At 32.9% G+C, this 17844-nt stretch overlaps 5 protein-coding genes and 1 long non-coding RNA gene across 11 annotated transcripts; 3 read left to right on the forward strand and 3 right to left on the reverse strand.

Moving 5' to 3' along the window:
* Window positions 1-208: 208 nt before the first annotated feature.
* Window positions 209-5440, reverse strand: LOC128884293 (uncharacterized). Of its 4 annotated transcripts, none has more exons than XM_054137582.1 (19): window positions 5104-5440; window positions 4668-5053; window positions 4407-4612; window positions 4263-4333; window positions 4160-4207; window positions 3281-4107; window positions 3088-3215; window positions 2716-3018; window positions 2561-2658; window positions 2388-2503; window positions 2189-2328; window positions 1944-2085; window positions 1628-1893; window positions 1477-1546; window positions 1205-1415; window positions 674-1154; window positions 511-619; window positions 391-458; window positions 209-347 (listed from the first exon to the last, which is right to left on the reverse strand). In XM_054137582.1, exons 6-19 carry the CDS (start codon window positions 3288-3290, stop codon window positions 234-236), a joined length of 2256 nt encoding a protein of 751 aa, XP_053993557.1. In that variant the 5' UTR covers window positions 3291-4107; window positions 4160-4207; window positions 4263-4333; window positions 4407-4612; window positions 4668-5053; window positions 5104-5440; the 3' UTR covers window positions 209-233. The 4 variants fall into 4 exon arrangements, with proteins under 4 accessions (XP_053993557.1, XP_053993556.1, XP_053993558.1 ...); XM_054137581.1 differs by having other exon boundaries at window positions 4407-4623; XM_054137583.1 differs by having other exon boundaries at window positions 4263-4364; window positions 4407-4623.
* Window positions 5002-5521, forward strand: LOC128884294 (uncharacterized). Its single transcript, XR_008459338.1, has 3 exons — window positions 5002-5133; window positions 5190-5344; window positions 5406-5521. It is a non-coding gene; the product is annotated as an uncharacterized LOC128884294 (long non-coding RNA).
* A 30-nt stretch (window positions 5522-5551) lies between these two features.
* Window positions 5552-12333, reverse strand: LOC128884091 (probable ATP-dependent RNA helicase DDX46). The gene is made up of 21 exons (XM_054137150.1): window positions 11067-12333; window positions 10968-10997; window positions 10671-10913; window positions 10560-10616; window positions 10428-10505; window positions 9821-10329; window positions 9705-9765; window positions 9231-9551; window positions 9025-9182; window positions 8887-8971; window positions 8630-8839; window positions 8369-8571; window positions 8154-8238; window positions 8049-8098; window positions 7923-8001; window positions 7810-7872; window positions 7533-7753; window positions 7002-7476; window positions 6266-6948; window positions 6063-6220; window positions 5552-6010 (listed from the first exon to the last, which is right to left on the reverse strand). The coding sequence occupies exons 1-21, from the start codon at window positions 12331-12333 to the stop codon at window positions 5917-5919; spliced, it is 5130 nt and encodes a 1709-aa protein (XP_053993125.1). The 3' UTR covers window positions 5552-5916.
* A 455-nt stretch (window positions 12334-12788) lies between these two features.
* LOC128884097 (calmodulin-beta-like) lies at window positions 12789-13924 on the forward strand. The gene is made up of 6 exons (XM_054137167.1): window positions 12789-12921; window positions 12981-13116; window positions 13221-13324; window positions 13381-13461; window positions 13522-13610; window positions 13674-13924. Exons 1-6 carry the CDS (start codon window positions 12889-12891, stop codon window positions 13693-13695), a joined length of 465 nt encoding a protein of 154 aa, XP_053993142.1. The 5' UTR covers window positions 12789-12888; the 3' UTR covers window positions 13696-13924.
* An 11-nt stretch (window positions 13925-13935) lies between these two features.
* LOC128884096 (uncharacterized) lies at window positions 13936-15140 on the reverse strand. The gene is made up of 4 exons (XM_054137166.1): window positions 14996-15140; window positions 14796-14840; window positions 14524-14712; window positions 13936-14475 (listed from the first exon to the last, which is right to left on the reverse strand). Exons 2-4 carry the CDS (start codon window positions 14830-14832, stop codon window positions 14063-14065), a joined length of 639 nt encoding a protein of 212 aa, XP_053993141.1. The 5' UTR covers window positions 14833-14840; window positions 14996-15140; the 3' UTR covers window positions 13936-14062.
* A 104-nt stretch (window positions 15141-15244) lies between these two features.
* LOC128884093 (uncharacterized) lies at window positions 15245-17841 on the forward strand. 3 transcript variants are annotated; one of them, XM_054137156.1, is made up of 11 exons: window positions 15245-15660; window positions 15711-15828; window positions 15890-16034; window positions 16086-16179; window positions 16236-16375; window positions 16425-16489; window positions 16535-16623; window positions 16690-16800; window positions 16851-17022; window positions 17071-17258; window positions 17310-17841. In XM_054137156.1, the coding sequence occupies exons 1-11, from the start codon at window positions 15355-15357 to the stop codon at window positions 17577-17579; spliced, it is 1698 nt and encodes a 565-aa protein (XP_053993131.1). In that variant the 5' UTR covers window positions 15245-15354; the 3' UTR covers window positions 17580-17841. The 3 variants fall into 3 exon arrangements, with proteins under 3 accessions (XP_053993131.1, XP_053993132.1, XP_053993133.1); XM_054137157.1 differs by having other exon boundaries at window positions 16854-17022; XM_054137158.1 differs by having other exon boundaries at window positions 17071-17211; window positions 17263-17401.
* Window positions 17842-17844: the final 3 nt, after the last annotated feature.

Here is a 17844-nt window from a genome sequence, read left to right on the forward strand (position 1 = left end):
TTATTAAGACATCACGTTTAGTATTTAAAAAATTTAATTAAAATAAAATTTTTTTTAATAAAAAAAAACAAGGTTACAAATTTTTTGTGGGATTATTTTTTTTTCAGAACCAGGGTCAGTCATAAACAACATAGAAAAAGAAGGGTAAAAAATTTTAATTTGAAATTGTAATTTTTCATCATATTGCAATTAAAAAAAAAGAAAAACGTTTTCATGCAGTTCCACTTGTTCGATTACTGAAATTGCTGCTTATACACAATGAACGCTTTTAAATTTTCAATCGTAGCTAAAAGATGGGAACTTTCAGTCCTAGGCCAAACCTTTACTTTAGAAACTTGCTGTTTTAACTAAAAAAAACAATGATCATTTGTTATTATCTTTTTAAAGTACTTTTTTTAATATTCCACTTAAAGAATGAAGTGTATCAAATTGGGGGAACAAAAAATCGTAATTTTCATCTTTGTAGGGTAAAGAACAAAAAGTAAGAACAGCTTTTAAGAAAAATGTTACCTCGAAAAGACTCAAACAATATTTCAGCTAAACTACAAGTTAACATAAGATAATTACCACCCTTGTCAACTGTTTTCTCCATGATACGTAATACGTTATAAAGAGTGATCTAAAAAAAAAACTTATATTTTTACCGTTATGATTTGTTTCCAATATCTTTTACTTTTAAAATATCCTCATTATTACAATGATTTACTAAAGCACAGATTAAGTCCGATAAAGTTAGTTGAGATTCAAACCATAAGTTTTTTAGAATGTCTTCATCTTTCACATGTTGCTTTGAAAATTGATAAGGATAATCATACGTTTCCAAAATGTTAAACAGATTTTTTATATCGTCAAGTGAGATTGACGCATTGTCGCTAATCATATTGCGATCAACATATAAGACACAAGCCTCTGTCATACTTTGCAAAGTAGTTAAAATACAACTATGTAGAGCTGCGGAACCCATAGAACACACTTCAAGTGAGCGGAAAAAAAAAAAAATAGTAGCAAAAGGTTCTGAAGGAAAATCCTTCTTTTTAAAAAAAATAACGGAGTTAGTAGGAGTATTAGCAGCCAGTATACAATAAACAAAAAATTTAACTGTATGTTGTTGCGTTATCAAATAATTCTCCAAAATTTTTTCAAAACGGCATGAACTAAATTAAAGAATTACTACATTTATTTGAAATAAAAAAATATTACGTACTCAAACGATGATTGGACCGCCGTACATAAATTCGGCAATTGAAAAACGGTAGCGATTGCTTGATGGCATTGGTCAATCAAGCTCCGAGCAAAATCGGTGTCAAGATAATTAATAAAAAATTGTGGTAGCATAATAGGAGATTCGAAGTTATCGTTCGAATCCAGGTCATCTTCTTCTAAAATTTCTGTTGAGTAGTATGGATCTGCTAATTCTATAAGGAATATTTTTTCTATGTTAATAAAGTTTTTCTAGTAAGATTTTGAAGAGCTTACGCAAAAGTCTTTTTAGAAGACTAAAAATAAAACCAGTAAGCTGTATTTCTTTAGTACATACTTTGATGAGCTGTTTATTGAAAAAAATAAAAGTTTGTTAATTACTGTGATAAAAAAAAAACGATACTTTAAAAAATATAATTTTCAATACCTGGTGACAAGCCCTTGAATTAGCGATTTCATTTTTATCATCAAATCTTTCTCCTTTATTTAAATTAAACGTATTGATCAATGTAGAACTTTGAGAGATATCACTGGATGCCATAATGCCTTCAATTTGGGATAACGTTTTACATACTGCATCATACGGGTCATGATAAAGATCCTCTTGTAAAGTACAAAAAAATGCTGGAAAACGTTCCTGATATATAGCTAGCTCATCCGAATTGCAGACTTCCAAAAAACATAATAATAAACCTAAAAATTTGGTTTCATAACTGTTTTTCTTTCTTTCTACTTTTTATTACTAGAAATAGAAGCAGACCACCATCTCATAGAGACAACGTTTTCTCGATGCAGATCTTTTTTTTTTAATTCATCTAAGAAAGTCTGTAATGTGCCTTGAATAAACGATTTTAGTAGGACTTCCAATGGTTTTCTTATTGCATTCTAGAAAGAGAATGCATACAAAGCTTAATGAAAACATCTTAAAGGTTTTTTGTAATTAGTTTTTAAAAATATAATTTAAATTTTTCCAATCCCCCCAAAGTACCAAAGTAATCGTATTCTGAGCATTCTCTGCCGCTCCCGAAACTCCGTAGAAAAACATAGTGCAAAACGATGTTGCAGCATGGAAAGTATCAAAGTAAAAATTTAACTCCTTTATAGGCAACGACAGCAACAACGTAAATCCTTTTTTTTTTAAAAAAAAAGCAAGAACCATTAATTGAAATAAAGTTAAGTAAACCTACCGGAAGAAAAAGCGATAGAGACAGATTGAAGCGAAAGAGAGTTATTTGAGTTGTCTAATGATTTTTCAATAGACTGCCATGCGTTCAATATGAAAGGAAGTGGCGTTTTATATTCACTAAATAAAAAGGGTAAGTAAAAAAAAGTATTTTCAAACCGTTAGTGTAGATCTGACCACAACAAAGAAAGTAATCGAAACGTTTTTGTAATGGAGCGTAATATAAACTCTACATCAGTATCTAATTTTATCTGTTCTTGTAAATAGGTTACAGTCTACGAGAAGAAAAAAAAGACAAGAGTAAAAAAAGAAAAAAACTTTCAACGTCATACGCATAAAAGTCCGGAGACTATTTGCTGAACGGCGGTTTCAAAGTTGAAGGAAAAAGATTGAAAACATGATTCATCCGACCAAAGTAAAATGTTACATAAAGCTTCAGTTCCAGCAAAACGAACACCGACATTTCTGTCTTCCGTTAACGCATTGCATCCCAGAGACTCAATTATAAAAAATAGTACATCCTTCAACAAAAATTGAGACAAAGGATTTTGCTCCACGAGGAACGCGCTTAAGTAGGATAACGAAGATTCAAGGGTTTCAGGATACTTCAAGCCCTCTAAACTTTGGCTAATTTTCTAAAAAAACAAGCATACAGTGGAAGAAAAATCATGTTGTTTATAAATTTTTGGAGGGTCTGCATGTACACTATTCACAGAGAAAGATTCAGTGCACTCTTTTTCTTCTGTATACTCAAAAAATGAATGTGTGCTTTCATACGCTCGCGCTTCTAATGAAATATCATGGAATCTTCTACGTTTTCTTTCATGATTACCTATAGGTAAAAATACAACATTGTCACTTTAATAAAACATAAGAAAGCACACCTTCCCTTCCTACCCGTACACATTCTGAAAATGATGAAGAGTCAGTTAGGACGGAATCTTCTACTTTTGGATCAACGTGCGAATTAACGTCAACTCTGTGACTATTGCAAGTGTCCCGATACTTTTATTCAACTCGTCAATGTAGCTAACAATTCTTCCGTTGCGTTTGCTGAATTTTCGAATATTAATGCCATTGGGGTATTTTGGATATTAAGAAAATGTTTAAACGTGAATGTTTTTGATTATTATAAAACCCCAACCTTTTTTAATTAAAATATAGGAACAACATTGATTCAATCAAGAAATACGATCGCATAATGGAAAAGTAAGAGTAATAACACTTTTTTTCTACACAGACTCTTATTTTAGCACCAAATAAATATTTTTCTGTAAAAACAAATTTTCTCTTCTGCGTAATGTGAAAATTTTCATGACGTGTTTGTCCGCAATTCTACCTTAAAAATGTAAACCTTTTTTTTTAATTTAAATGATGTTAAACAAAAAAAAATTTACTAATAAGCTTGGAATTGAAAATTATGTATGTCTATCATCATTATAAAGTGGAAAAAGGTTCAAGGGGAACTTTCCCGTTAATTCGAACACTAAAGGAAAAAAGTGATGACTATTAGATGATTTGTAGACTCCATTCATTTAAAAGATATGCAAATTTTAAATTTCGGTGGATAGATAATCCTTTACGCGTCATAAAAGAATTGCTTTAGCAATTGCTTCAAACATGTGTTGTTTTAAAGATAAAATAAACCTCAGGACATATTTTCAGTTAACGCTTGATTTATTTCTTCTTGAGTGTACATATGTAGATTTGCAATTTTTTGAACTCTATTAATGCATAACTGACTGGTACCCTTTATGTTAACGTTGCTTTGCTTACCTTGGGGCGCGACCTCCAACTGGTTTACGCTTTTTACTACCAAGTTCACTATTCCAAATTTGAAAAAGTAATGTTGTTAATCCCTACACTTTGTTTAACCTACTTGTTGAGGAAACTTTTTCTTTTATCTTGGCTTCGAAGCGACTTCAAGTCCGCAAGAGTCTTGTGGGGGATCTTAAGTAATAAAAAAAGAAAAGAAAAAACCCTTGAAAACGAAAATCAAGTTAATTCAAAACATGATTTTTACTTTATGCCATAGTTCTTTCAAATCGGCATCAATCACAAGGCTTTCAACCGATTCCGGACCCAGAGGATATAGAATGACACCTTGTAGTGATTTGCATGCTTCACAGCGTGCTTCTGGTGCGTATAAACTGCAAAAAAAACCAGATTCGGAGGAAAACACTTTGCAACGGGAAACACGCGTTGCGCGAACCGCGCGGCATCGACGCTCTAATAAAATCCTGATTGTCGTATATAAACACAACGCGTACTCATTGTAACCTACTGATTCACCCAGGTTGTTATATTTTTATTGAATTCTAAAGCTTCACTATTAATTTCAAAACCGCGATGTTTTAAATGACTTAAAATATAATCTGGACCCGTGATATTTTCGTAAGGGGATTTAAAGGTTAAACGTTTCGTAATACTGTTTATTGATATCCTAGGATTAGCTTTTAAAAGATTAGAAAAAGCAAGGTCTGAGACAATATCACAACCGGATCCCAAAGCGAGTTGAATGTCATGTATGCTCATCGGGTTAGAAGCCGCTTTTAATATTTCTAGGCATTTCATTTGCAAAAATCCATATGACTTTCTTACAGTCAATGTTTCAGTTGGTGACGGTTTCGGGGAAGACACTAAGTGTCTTTCTTGAGAAGTTGTTGACTCCTAGCAAAAATAAATGGACACTCTACTAGAAAGGTAGTAAGGAAACTTACGGCCTCTGTCGAAGGATTTCCTTGTGAAGAGTACGTGTGACTCTGTTGTGTAACACATGGTTTCTGAACACTTATTGAATTTAAAGGTTTTTTTTTAGACGTTTTGCTCTTTTGATGTTGTAGCCGTGAGGACAAGCGTGACGTGGCTTGAGTTTGATGACTAGATGAACTCACTACAGAGCCCGCATGACCGGAATGATGTGATACTAGCATTTTCGAAACATCTGATCGACTTGTCATTGTAAAAGATTGTTTTCAAATTTTAAAATTTTTTGAATTTACTTTTTTCTTTAAATTCTCAGAGTTAGACTTGAATTCTATTAAGACGATTCACCATCACTGCGTCAGAACACTAAGCCAGATGTTTTAAAAAAGTTGATCCTTTTATTCAAATTATTATTTTACCGCAATGACTAAAGTAATGAACTACTACAACATTTTTTGAAAATCAAGTAGAATACTTTACAAAAAAATATATTTTTCTTTCAAAACACGTTTGATGCACATTTTCTTAATAAAAAAAGGAAACAAAGTCATTTTTTATGTAACGACATCACATGATTGATTGTGTCTTTGGTGAAATATAACTCAACAGATGCTACTGATGCTGTTTCCAACCGCAAAAATTTTTTTACAGTGGTAATTTTTTTCGCAACTATGACCAAGAATAAAAAGGATGTGTTTTGAAGAAAAAAAAACTTAAAATCATATGAAACAACAATCATTTTAATAACACACTTGAAAAATTTGTGTTACGCATACAATCGAAAAATACTTATTTTATATTTGATCAACTGTGAAAGGATAATCCAATCATATAACAGAATAGCGACCTGGCGGTCGAACAGTTGCTCCAACATTAAGTTGCTTCAAGGAAACAGCTTCTAGTAAAGTTCGAATCTCATGCCTAAAATAAAGTACGCAGTTTAGTGCTAGAATGTGCGCCACAAATAACAAACTTGGCTCGTTGTACAATAATGGGGGTAGCACCAATAATTTCTATATAAAGTCGTTTGACGCCTACGCTGATAGGAGAATCTTTTTCTTCAGTAGAAATATACCGGCCTTTGACTTGCAACACAGCTGATGTTTGGTCCGCAATACGGTGCAGTATATCCTTAAAAAAAAGGAGATTGTATTTAAAGATAATAAATATCCATACCTTATGCATGATTTTAAATCTCGCATATTGCGGGTAATCATTGATTTCAAACTCATCTACTGCATTCCCAGTCGCTTGATCTATATACGCCATAGATGAAAGTCCCGGAACATTTCCGGTTGAAGACGGAAAACCGACTCCTGAACTTCCTTTAAGAGACAAACCAGCTGCTGTTGCTGCAGCAACAGCAGCTGCAGCTGTTACTGAGTTTGAAATGCTTAAAGCGCGTTGAGTCATTCCTAAAGAAGCATTTAATGCGGGATTGACCATCGGGAAAACAAGTTCTAATTGTTGCTGTAATGTCGTACGTAAGGATGCAACTTGTTTAGACTTTTGATCACCGGGAATCTCCAGAGCTGTTGTACTAGTCGCTGTGGGTATGACAGGTGGATTTATAGAAGGAATTTGTGCGATAGGATGTATGGTAACGGGAAGAGGTGGAGTTGTTGTTGTTGGTGGTGTCGTTATTGTTGTTGTACTAGGTATTGCACCTTGCTTAGCAATAAGCTCAGCCAAAGCTTTAGCACGTACAAATGCGGTTTCAACATCCCCGGTTGGTACAAGGGGAACCGCTGGTGTTGCTGGTGCTGAAGTAGGAACTGGAGGCATTGGGGCCATTGGATTTTCAAAATCATCTCCGTCAAGTATTGTCGCATCATCTTCGTTGTCCGATTCATTCATTCCTTAAAAAATACATTGTGCTATCTTTATCATGAAATCAACACTCGCCACGCACCTAATTGTTTCTTAACGCGTTGACGTTCCTGTTGCTGTCGGCTTTGTTCTGCTGCTGTAAATTTAAAACCTTTTCCTCTAAAACCTTTTTTTTTATGCTGACATGCTAATCCCATGTTACATTTAGCGCGAAATTCATCAGCCAGTTCCTGAACTTGCTCAGGAACTGGTCGCTGACTTTGTTTTAAGGCTTTGATCAAATCTTCAGCCTTGTCGCCTTCTTGAGGTAACAAAAATGTGTAAGCGACGCCAATATTTCCCGCCCGACCAGTACGCCCTATACGATGGACGTAATCTTCTAGATGATCAGGTGCTACAAAATTGATAACAAGAACAACTGACATGACATCCAAGCCTCTTGCAGCGACAGATGTTGCTACAAGAATCGCCTTAGATCCTTCTTTAAAATCTTGAACCGTAAAATCACGGTCCGCTTGATCTTGGCCTCCGTGTAACACAAAACTGGGATAACCATACTATACAACAAAACTGTGTTTTATTTAAAATTGACAATAAAGCCCATATTGCATACCTTTAACAATTCAGCAAAGAGTTCATCTGCCTCATTTTGTTTAGATACAAATATAATAATGGATCCATGATCATTCCATTCTCCCAAAAGTTGTAACAATCTAAGAAATTTTTCCCGATAATTTGTCCAGACCTCAATATACTGTTCAATTCGCGAAGCTGTTTGACCCTTGTTTCCTACTGATATTTCTAAAGGTTTTTGTAAAATACGTCGTGCTAGACCTGAAAAAACATTTTATTGTTTTGTAAAAGCCACAAGACAATTCGGTTTTCCCCACTTTCGATAACTGGTGGAAATGTAGCTGAAAACAATGCTGTTTGGCGATCAGGTCTTATATTTTCTAGCATAAAATGTTAATAGTTTTAAATGTGAACAAAAAAATTATTTTACTTAAAATCGACATGATTTGAGGTTCAAATCCCATGTCAAACATTCGATCTGCTTCATCCAATATACAAAATGTTACACGCTGTACATCATACATGATGGGACGTTATATCAACAAATTCACGTTACCCGTAGGTTTAAAATTTTTCCACAATTTATTGTTAAGACATCAATCAAACCTGATAAAATAAAAAAATTATTATACATTGGAGGTGTGCTACAAAAAAAACATACGCCCAGGAGTCCCAATAACGATTTCCGAACCTCTTTTCAATGCTGACAATTGTTCACCTATACCAGTTCCTCCGTAAACACTTGTCTAAAATCGCATTGAACAATATTGTTTCATTATTAAAATTATTATCTTAGAGTTTTCTTATGAATACGGAAATAGATACAGTTTCAAAAATCATTGTCTCGTTGACCACAAAAATTTCAAGCGAACTTACAGAACGGAGTCCAGTAGCTTTTGTATAACGATGCGCTTCCCGTTGTATCTGAACAGCAAGCTCTCGAGTAGGGGCTAGAACTAAACCAATTGGTCCTTCATTTGTCCTTAAAGGAGGTTGGTGTAGCACGTGTCTCACTAAAGGCAAAAGATACGCGAGTGTTTTTCCAGACCCAGTTTCTGCAATAGCAATAACATCACGACCTAAATAAACCCCCCAAAAAGACAGTTTAAGAATCATTTGCAATCAGAAAACGCATACCTGCCATAAGAGCGGGTATAGCTTGCATCTGAATGGGAAAAGGGGTTTCAAACTCTTTTTTTTCGATTATTTTTAAGATACCATTAGGTAATCCACATTGGTAAAAATTTAAAATAGGTCGTGGGCAGTGTTTTCCACGAACACGGATTCCACTGTGAAGTTTTCTTAACGCTTCAATTTCATGATCTTTCATTAATGTTATTTCTCGGACTTTAAACAGATAGTTTTCAAACAACATTTGTTTATATGTACCATACCTTGCACATAAATATTTTTCTCTATAGGAGGGTAATCTATGGTCGAATGATCTACAGCAGGAAATTCTTTCTTGTTTCCCACTTTCTACGAAAATAAAAGAAAAGTTATAGGACTCTTATTGAAAAGCATAGATATACCTGTACAAGATCAAAGTAATTTTGAGTTGCTCCATCATTCCCTAAGTTATAACGGTAGTCTTCGTCATCCAAATTATCAAGCACCTCAGATTTTTCTTCTACTTTGACCTCGGTGTCACATTTGTTTTCTAAAAGAGTAGGGATGTCTTCAATAGCATCTAAGGAGCATATATTAAGCTGCGTAAAAAAATTACAAGAACGATTACCACACGTTTTTTTTTCTTCTACATTGTTACTGTGTTCTCGAATAGCAGCAATAAATTGCTCATGGTAAGCATCTTCGTTGTCTTCTAAAGAAGCATCGACAATCTTTACGTTTTCTAAGCAGTCGAGGCTTGTGGCAGCGTCTATTGCACTTAAATCCGTGGTTTCGGGAACATTATAGACCAAGTCACTCTCTATGGATAGTTTTGAACAATCAGTCAATGATGTATGAAAAGGTGCTTCATATAACTCCAAACATGTTTTTGATGTAGCCTTTGACGAATCGTCCAATGTTTCCATTTCTTTAGTCAATAAAGAAGCATCTGCACAACGTACATTTTAGTCAAGCTTTATACGCTTTGATTACAACTTTAAAGACGTGTGTCTTTTACTAGGTAATTTTTCGATACGCTTTTTTTTCCACGTAGTTGTTTATAGCGAAACTAGAATTGTTGTAATCAACAAAATTCTCTTACTTTGTTTCTGTAAATCTAAAATTTCTTCAAGAGTTATTGACAAGGGTTTTTTTATAAGATCCTAAATGAATGAATATGTGATTAAAAGTACAAACTCAACACTATTAGTCGCTTACAGGTTTTCCAAAGGCAACGTCACTTTGTTTCCCTTTCTTACGTTTGCGTCTTGACGATTTCTTATATCCTGCGCTATTGACTTCCTCAATTTCCGTAGCTATGATTTCCATATAAGCATCCAGAGAATCCAAAACGTTCCCTTTTTCGGTTTCTTTATCACTGGTAACATCCGCATCTAGTACAACTTCAGATTCAATAAAACCTGGCGTTTCCACTTGTAAAGTTTTTGAATCATTCGAGCTTAAGGCTTTGTTTACACCTTTATTGTTTATTTGCTTCAATTGAAAAGACGTGTCAACCGTAGAAGTATCATCAGCTTCCGAATCCAAACGGGACACTCCATGTACAGAGGCCTGTTGGTCCAAAATAATTTCTTGAGAACATGATTCGGCTGGAGGTTTTAAAAGACCTTTTTCCTTCATTGCATCCATAAGTTTTCGAATCTTTTCTAATCGCTGTGTTTTTTTATTTTCTATACTTTGCACACGCGTGGACGATTTACTGAATTCTGATAAAATAAAAAAATGCCATTAAAATAACGTGCTTTTTGTGGCTTATCCCATGAACATTTTTAAAAAGAGAGTGATAAAGCAATGTAATGATTACCCATCAATTTTACATGAAGAGTCTCGTCCTTTTTAAGCGATTCATTTTCTTTTTTTTCCCCATCCATCAGTGCACTATCTTTATAAAATTAAGAAAAAAAAAATCGAATTGGAAAGAAAACATGCTGCTTACTAGTCAAGTCATCGTTAAGATGGGTATGTAAGCTGGTAGTTGAAGACCCGTCTATCTCTACATTTCAAGATACAAAAATAAAAAAAAAGAAATTTTCGTCAAAGTCATTACTATTTAGGGTAGGGTCCAAAACCATAGTAGATGTATCTTTTTCATCTTCCTCACACTCTCGGTCCATAACGGTTTTATTTCCCTGATGTTCTAAGTCAGGGTCATTTGTTGCACTAGGCAACGAAGTATCTTCTGCTTTTTGAAAACGATCCTTCTCTTCTTTAAAGGAAGAATGCAACTGACGTGATTCATCCATATTTGAACCTTTCAATTTTTGTTTGATCGTCAAACGCTTATCACCATCTAATAAATGGGACATTAAATCAAATATAACCAAAATATACCGAAAAAACTTACAGGGATTGGACACGTTTCCTTTAATTGGATCTGATACATTGAAAAATAGATTCAATATACGAATGTTTTTGACAACAAAATTTGTAATATTTTGGTTACCTTTTGGATCCTTTTCCCTATCATCTTTAGTGTTGACCTTTTGTGTCGAAGAATCTAAGTGTTTTTTAACCGCATGCTCAATGGGATCTCCGCGATCTTGTGCAATGCAATTGTCACAAGCATTTGCATTAATGTGTTCACACTCCTCGAATGTTTTTAAATTTTCAGACTCCTCGAATGTTTTTAAATCTTCACACGGCTTATACTCTTCTTTTTTATCTAAAATTTCTTTTTGTTGGTTTTCGTAGGAATCAGTATAGTCCGTAGATAATTTAGAAGTAGACTGGGGAGTATGTTCAATATTTGGAGATAGCCTTCTGTTAACACTTTGACGAGATGGAGCGATCGTCTTATAATGTGTACTTTCTTCCTCCTCAATTTTTTCCGGTACTGAATGACTTGTATCATCAAAGTTTTGGTCCAATGTGACATCTGCACCCTTACAATCTCTTTTTTTTTCATCGCTCCCGCTTTGTCTGAATTTTTTTTCTTTTAAACAAACATTAACGTCGATACAATCACTCTTCTCTTGAGAAGACCTTTTTAAAGACAAAGTTATTTTATTATGAGATGATTTTTTTGTATTATCACTATGGAAATATGTTGGGTTCTCCACATCACTAGATGAACTATCATAAAAATTTGTTCTTTTTTCATAAGAAGAATTCTTATGTCTTCTAGGTACTTTTTCAACTGACGGTTTTTCTACACTTGACAGCCTACTACTATGAGAAGAGTGCCTTACATGCAAATGCCTTCTACTTCGAGAACGTTTTTCTCCACGAGATCGCCTTCCATTACGCGAAACAACGGTACCAGTAGAGCGGTCTTTCTCAAAAGAATACCGTGGGAGCTGAGAAGTTTTCTCATTTGACATATGTCGTTTACGGCCAACTTGTTTTTGATCATGAGACTCCCGTCTATTATGGGAATCTCTTCTTTCATACGAAACTCCAGTATCATAAGAATGTCTTCTATGATAAGAGCGTTTCTTTTCATGAAAAGATTTCTTCTCGTGACTGTTACTTCCGTTTTGAGAATTTTTTTTTTTATAAACATGTTTCCTCTCATGAGAACTATCCCTTTCGTTTGAATGTTTACGGTGTAGAGACTTCTTCTTCTCATAAGAATAATTGACATCATACGGACGTCTTCTAGCTTCAGTAGCGTCATGATGAGTATAATTCTTATTCTCCCGATGACGCTTTTTTTCATTAGTTCTTCCAACATCCTTTGAAAGTTCAGCTTCTTTCGACATAATGGACATGTATAAGACAACTGACTTTTAGTGGAGTAACGAAATTTTAGGTTTTTAATACGAGAGATGCAAAGCAGCCACAAATTAGTTCTTAGTAAAACTGTAAGGCCAATAAAAAAACGATGCTTTTTTTTTATTAAAATAAATTTTTACCGTTGTTACATAAATGGATACCTTATAGGGATCAAGAATACAGTCGTAGTTTCTTTAATTTCTTTTTAGGTTTTAATAGTTTTAAATGTTTATGAACAACAAGAAACATTTGAACATGTAACCGCCCAATAACATCCTTTAAGCAGCTTATCTTTTCTTTTTTGAACTTCAATTAAAAAAAAAAAATAAATGTAGGTTGGTAATTGATTTAAAGTTACAATTTATAAATTTTTTCTTGTTAGCATTCTGACCCTATCATAGAAGTAACTGAAGACACAGCTTAGCTTTTAACGAAAAAAGGAAAATTTGTTCTCAACGATATTTTTCGTAAAACTTATACTAAAAACAAGTCTTGAAAAAAACAATTGATTTTCTTTTTTTAATTATAAACATTTTTAACTACTTTTTATAATGGCAAATACTTGTATTATTCCAGAAAACGAAGTAAGAATTTCTTCATTTTAAGGTCTATAAATGAAAAAAATTTATTTCTTCTTCCACAGCATTGGCAATTTAGAGAGTGCTTTTCATGGTTTGATCGTGATGGAGACGGATTTATAGGTGCAGTGGATCTACCTGCCGCTTTACGTGCCATGGGACAATATTGGTCTTTATACGAGTTAAAAAACTTAATGCTAGGTAACGGGATTTTTTTAGGCTTTCACAACATGAACAACAACTTTTATAGTTATTTTACACTATAAAGTAAAATACATTGTACTTTTTTTATCTGCAATTTTTAGAATTTCCCCCTAACACTCAATTAAATTATCGGGAATTCATGAAGATTTGCGAACGGAAGTATGGTATAGTTCCTAGTTCACAAGACATTGAAAAAGCTTTTGAGGTTTGTAGTAATGTGTGCTTTACTGGATTTTTATCTTTTCCTTGAATAAATTTTAGGTTTTTGATCAAACTGGCAGTGGATTCATTTCACTTGATTATGTCCGCCATGTATTGTGTAGTGTAGGAGAACAACTTAGCGTAAGCTAGACAATTTCTAGCATTCTTCTGGAATAGTTTAGTTGATTTCGGTTTGTATAGCATAGTGAATTTGAAGAATTATGCTCTATCAATGGCTTGTCGTGTACTAATGAAAATCAAACAATAGACAAGGAAACTTTTTTAAAAATGTACGTTTTGTTATTTTAATATTTTTATTTATATCAATTTTAATTTTTTGTCATTTTGTGAAGATTTGGTGTTCACAAAAATTAGTTATTCTACAGGTTGGAAACGTGACTAAAAATTTATGCTCAGTATGTCTATACGACAAATAAAAACAAAATTTCTTTTCAAACAATGCAATATATTCTATTTCTAACAAAAAAACTAATATTTTTTTACTATTATAATATCACTAAATTGTTTCTACCATACCTCCCGTCTTATAGCTTATTAAAAAAATAAAAAACGAAACGATAAACTATTTTAAATCTTACCATACAAACAAATTTTAACCAATTTCTTAAAAAAATATTTGATATGGTTATATAAAATGAATTTTTTTTTAATAATTCAAGAGAAGAAAAAATGTAGTACCATGGAAACATGTAACGTTGTAACGCATTTTTAAAAAAATTTTTTAGTACGATTTCTTTTGAAATTTTTGGCACAAATAACGTAGCAAACCCCAAACAATACAAAAAGATTTTAATGAGTAGACAATCATAAGAGTAGTTTCTAATACCAGGTAAAGTAGTACTAAGACTAAGTCATTTGCCAATAGCAAGTGAGACTGAGTTGTAAGAAGCAAAATTCCTACAATAGCAAGGCCGAGTAAACAAAAATTATGAAAACAGCAATATACTAATGAAGTAGCAGATGTCGCATGTTTAACACCAACTTCGCCACAAAAAAGCCAGAAAATACATAGTACCAAAGCCGCTAGTAAAATTAATAAACCATCAAGCACTAAGGAGACAATAATATAAAAATATGTGAAAAAGGAAATTATTTTCAAATTTTCGTAAGAAACCAAAACAAAAATTCCTAAACCTAAAATAGACGTAATTAAAATTAATTCTATAATACCAAAAAGCCAACGAATAGTTTTATGAGGAACTGTCAGCATATCCTCCGGATATTGCCACATACTAAGATCTGTTTGTAGCGCATCTTTTTCACTGTTAATTTCTAAGAAAACTTGATCGTTTTGAAAAGTATGATCAAAAGAAATCTTATTGGCAGCTTTTGCCTCAGGACAATAGATATCTTGAGGTGACCACTCATTATCTATTAAGAAAGTAAAACAGTTTAAATTCTTTTTTATACTTGGAATTCTATTTTTTCTAAATTCTTAATTTTAAAGACATTACTTGATAATATTTGGTAGGTGGATGAATTAAAGGTCATATAGTGAACTGTAAGAATACAAATAAACAAATGAAAATGTTGGTGTTGTTTAGATAACTTGCATAATTTGTATTAAAACCCAACTTTTACACTAGAAAGTAAAATAATGTATGTAAACTTTTATAATTAGGGTAAGAAGTTAGACTTTTGGTTGATTAGTTACCTGAAATCCTTGATAATGACTCGAGTAAATTGACTTTTTCCTGATCCAATATTGACCATGTAAATGTATTTTTTTCTTTAGTAAAATAAAAAAAAAATTGAATCGAAAGCAATTTTTTATTATTTAACGAAAAACATTTTTAAAAAAATATGTAAAATGCGTTTATTTTTTGTACTTTTTTTATTATTTAACATTCACTCGAAGCTGTTTGAAACAGCGTTTTAAAAAGGTACTGTTTTTCATTTCCATGTATAATGTTGATTAGTGAGAAGGACACCCTTTAAAATTGTGTGTTGTTGTCTATCATTATTATAACATTAGAAAAGAGTTAAAGGTATAGTAATTATTATTTCAGAAATATGGACCTTGGTTTTGGTAGCAAATGGTTACCACAACAGCCTTACATGAACATAAATAGACAACCTCAACCAACCAGTTTATCTGCACCTCCTATGAATTATGTACCACAATCGTACGGTTTATTAGAAATGAAAACAGGCTTTCCCGTTCATCAAAATACTGAATTTCGACCATCATTTCCATTTAATCGCCAGCCTATTTCTCCTTTACTTCCGTATAAGCCCTATCCATTTATTGATCCAAAAATGCCTCGAAATTCTTCTCCACTTATTTTGAATCCATCACTTCCGATGACAATGTCGCAGGTAAAAATTTCCCATAAATTCTAATAAACCATAATAAAGTGTTTTTTTAGAATCTTCCTTATAATCCTCGATCATTCGGACCCTTCACACCACAACTCACATCGTCGTTACCTTACGCACCAAGACACAACGGTTCATCACCATTTGTGTGGCCTTTAAACTCTTTTGGTAACAGTAATTAGACATGTCAATGGAACAAAAACAAAATAACTATCTTTTAAAATATCAGAAAGTATTCCTGATTACAGACCTTCTTCCATGTCTCAGTTTGAAATGTTAAACTCGTCGGTCGCAAATCTTCCTACTGTCCCGTCTTTTAATAATTTGAATTTCCCACATTATATTTTATCAGTCCACCCGTCGTTTAAAAAAAAGTAAGGAGTTTTCACTTATTATTTTAATATTATAAATTATAAAATTAATAGGAAATTTATTCTGCAAACCCAAGGAAAAAATCAATTTAAGGTTGATAAAAATACCTTTCGTAAAAATAATGATAATTTTATTTTAGACTCCGCTGTAATTCTTTACTGTTGCGTTGTTATGATTTTTATTTATTAAAAAAATATTTATAGAGAGAGACACTTTTTGCTATTGGTCCAAGAAGAACATATTGTAAGGATATAGGCTACGTTCAAGCAACAGGGCATCCGAGTTCCCCCGCAATTGTTAGTGTTGGCGAGTCAGTGCAAGCTTGTAGTGATTATACAGCATGGTACGCTTTTCAGCACTACTGTCATTGATTTGTCACAAAATTATAACAGGATGCAGAAAAAAATTCGTTCTCGTTGTGAAATTGAAGGTCAAAATAAAATTGTAAATATTATAGGTAATAATTCTTGAATTAATTAAACATTTCACGTAATCTTTTTAGGACGAGCCGACGTCCCGACCGACGATATTTTAATCGATGTCTTTGACCTTTATCGATTCATAACTTATGCTTTCCCTCATTGGTTTGTTGTATGCTTAATATTCTTTCAATTTTATCAACGCCACCGTTAAAAAATAAGTTTATCATTCGTACAGATTTATGACCCTGAGCTTTCTCCTGTTCTTGTTATTCAACGATTAAAGACAAAGTCTTGTGTTTCAAAACAAACACAGGAAACTGTAACTGTCACAGAGGCAGAAAAAAGCGTACGTAAGGTTTCAAAGACACAATAATATAGATTTTAAAAATTATTTAGAAGTCTTCTGATAAAGTTATACAGGACATGGATAATTTTAAAAAGGAAAACACTACGGATTTCAATGATGTGGGTGATAATCAACGCGAAACTCGAGAATCTTCTTTAGAATCTTTTAACATTTCACGCGAAGTAACAACACACAGTCATAATGTATTAAATATAGAAAAGTGTAAGTAAAACTTTTGCAGAACGCTACGACGTTAATAAATTCTTTCAGATATTTTAAAAACAACCCAGGATAAAGATTTTAAAATCAATTCTCCTTTAGGAATTATTGCTAGTTGGATGTATGTCGAAGAGAAACGACGACTTCATCATAAAAAAACGGATCCATCTATTTCTTCGGCATGGCTTGAATGTATTATACTTGTAACACCAAAAACTATCCTAATTCATAACATTACTGTAGGAAAAGACATCTTTTTGTTTTTTTGAAAGAAAAATATCTTTATATAGAAAATAGAAGATCTTGAATTTGCGTGGATTCAATTTTTTTCTCTATTACGCTACTTTTTGATAGAAATTCCACAAGTTAAATCTTTTGTTGTAGAAAGTTCAAACTCAGATTCTGTACACGAGGCCGGTCAGTTTAGGTCTTTCCCACCGTCTCCCACACCAACATGGCCTTACCGTATGCCACCATACAATATTTTTATGAATGTCCCCATGGACGCGCAAGCCTTCAAAACACCTTTCTTACATTTAAATAATCGTGCTCCATATTGAAACGTTGGTTTATTAAAAAAGCTTGTCCCAGTTTCATATTGACCCAATATAAAATTTGCGAGTGACTTTATTGATAAGAGTCAAATAGTCTTTTATGTTTGTTTCATATGACGTTTAAAGTATTCTCATGGACACTTTTAATTACAGAAGAATTTTGAATAGTTTAATAATTCTTTTTTTTATTTTGAAAACATTTTCAAGTGTGATTGAATCGGAAGGAACTGTTCAATGTTAAAGACTGATACAGACTATTGCCATACAATTT

Source organism: Hylaeus volcanicus, unplaced genomic scaffold, assembly GCF_026283585.1.
Source record: "Hylaeus volcanicus isolate JK05 unplaced genomic scaffold, UHH_iyHylVolc1.0_haploid 12237, whole genome shotgun sequence".
Lineage (NCBI taxonomy): Eukaryota > Metazoa > Arthropoda > Insecta > Hymenoptera > Colletidae > Hylaeus > Hylaeus volcanicus.

Coding starts and splice junctions, on each gene's coding strand:
- LOC128884293 (XM_054137582.1), bottom strand. Junction 2,086..2,188: donor CTCAGAATACGATTACTTTG/GTACTTTGGGGG, acceptor TTCTCTTTCTAG/AATGCAATAAGAAAACCATT. Junction 1,416..1,476: donor TCTTCTAAAAAGACTTTTGC/GTAAGCTCTTCA, acceptor TATTCCTTATAG/AATTAGCAGATCCATACTAC.
- LOC128884091 (XM_054137150.1), bottom strand. CDS start 12,333: ATGTCCATTATGTCGAAAGAAGCTGAACTTTCAAAGGATGTTGGAAGA. Junction 7,873..7,922: donor TCAAATCATGTCGATTTTAA/GTAAAATAATTT, acceptor ATTTTATGCTAG/AAAATATAAGACCTGATCGC. Junction 7,754..7,809: donor ATTTCCACCAGTTATCGAAA/GTGGGGAAAACC, acceptor ATGTTTTTTCAG/GTCTAGCACGACGTATTTTA.
- LOC128884097 (XM_054137167.1), top strand. CDS start 12,889: ATGGCAAATACTTGTATTATTCCAGAAAACGAA. Junction 13,117..13,220: donor GTTAAAAAACTTAATGCTAG/GTAACGGGATTT, acceptor TGCAATTTTTAG/AATTTCCCCCTAACACTCAA. Junction 13,325..13,380: donor ACATTGAAAAAGCTTTTGAG/GTTTGTAGTAAT, acceptor AATAAATTTTAG/GTTTTTGATCAAACTGGCAG.
- LOC128884096 (XM_054137166.1), bottom strand. CDS start 14,832: ATGACCTTTAATTCATCCACCTACCAAATATTATCAA. Junction 14,713..14,795: donor CACCTACCAAATATTATCAA/GTAATGTCTTTA, acceptor CTTTCTTAATAG/ATAATGAGTGGTCACCTCAA. Junction 14,476..14,523: donor AGTTCCTCATAAAACTATTC/GTTGGCTTTTTG, acceptor CGTCTATTTTAG/GTTTAGGAATTTTTGTTTTG.
- LOC128884093 (XM_054137156.1), top strand. CDS start 15,355: ATGGACCTTGGTTTTGGTAGCAAATGGTTACCACAACAGCCTTACATG. Junction 15,661..15,710: donor TTCCGATGACAATGTCGCAG/GTAAAAATTTCC, acceptor GTGTTTTTTTAG/AATCTTCCTTATAATCCTCG. Junction 16,180..16,235: donor ATTTTATTTTAGACTCCGCT/GTAATTCTTTAC, acceptor AAATATTTATAG/AGAGAGACACTTTTTGCTAT.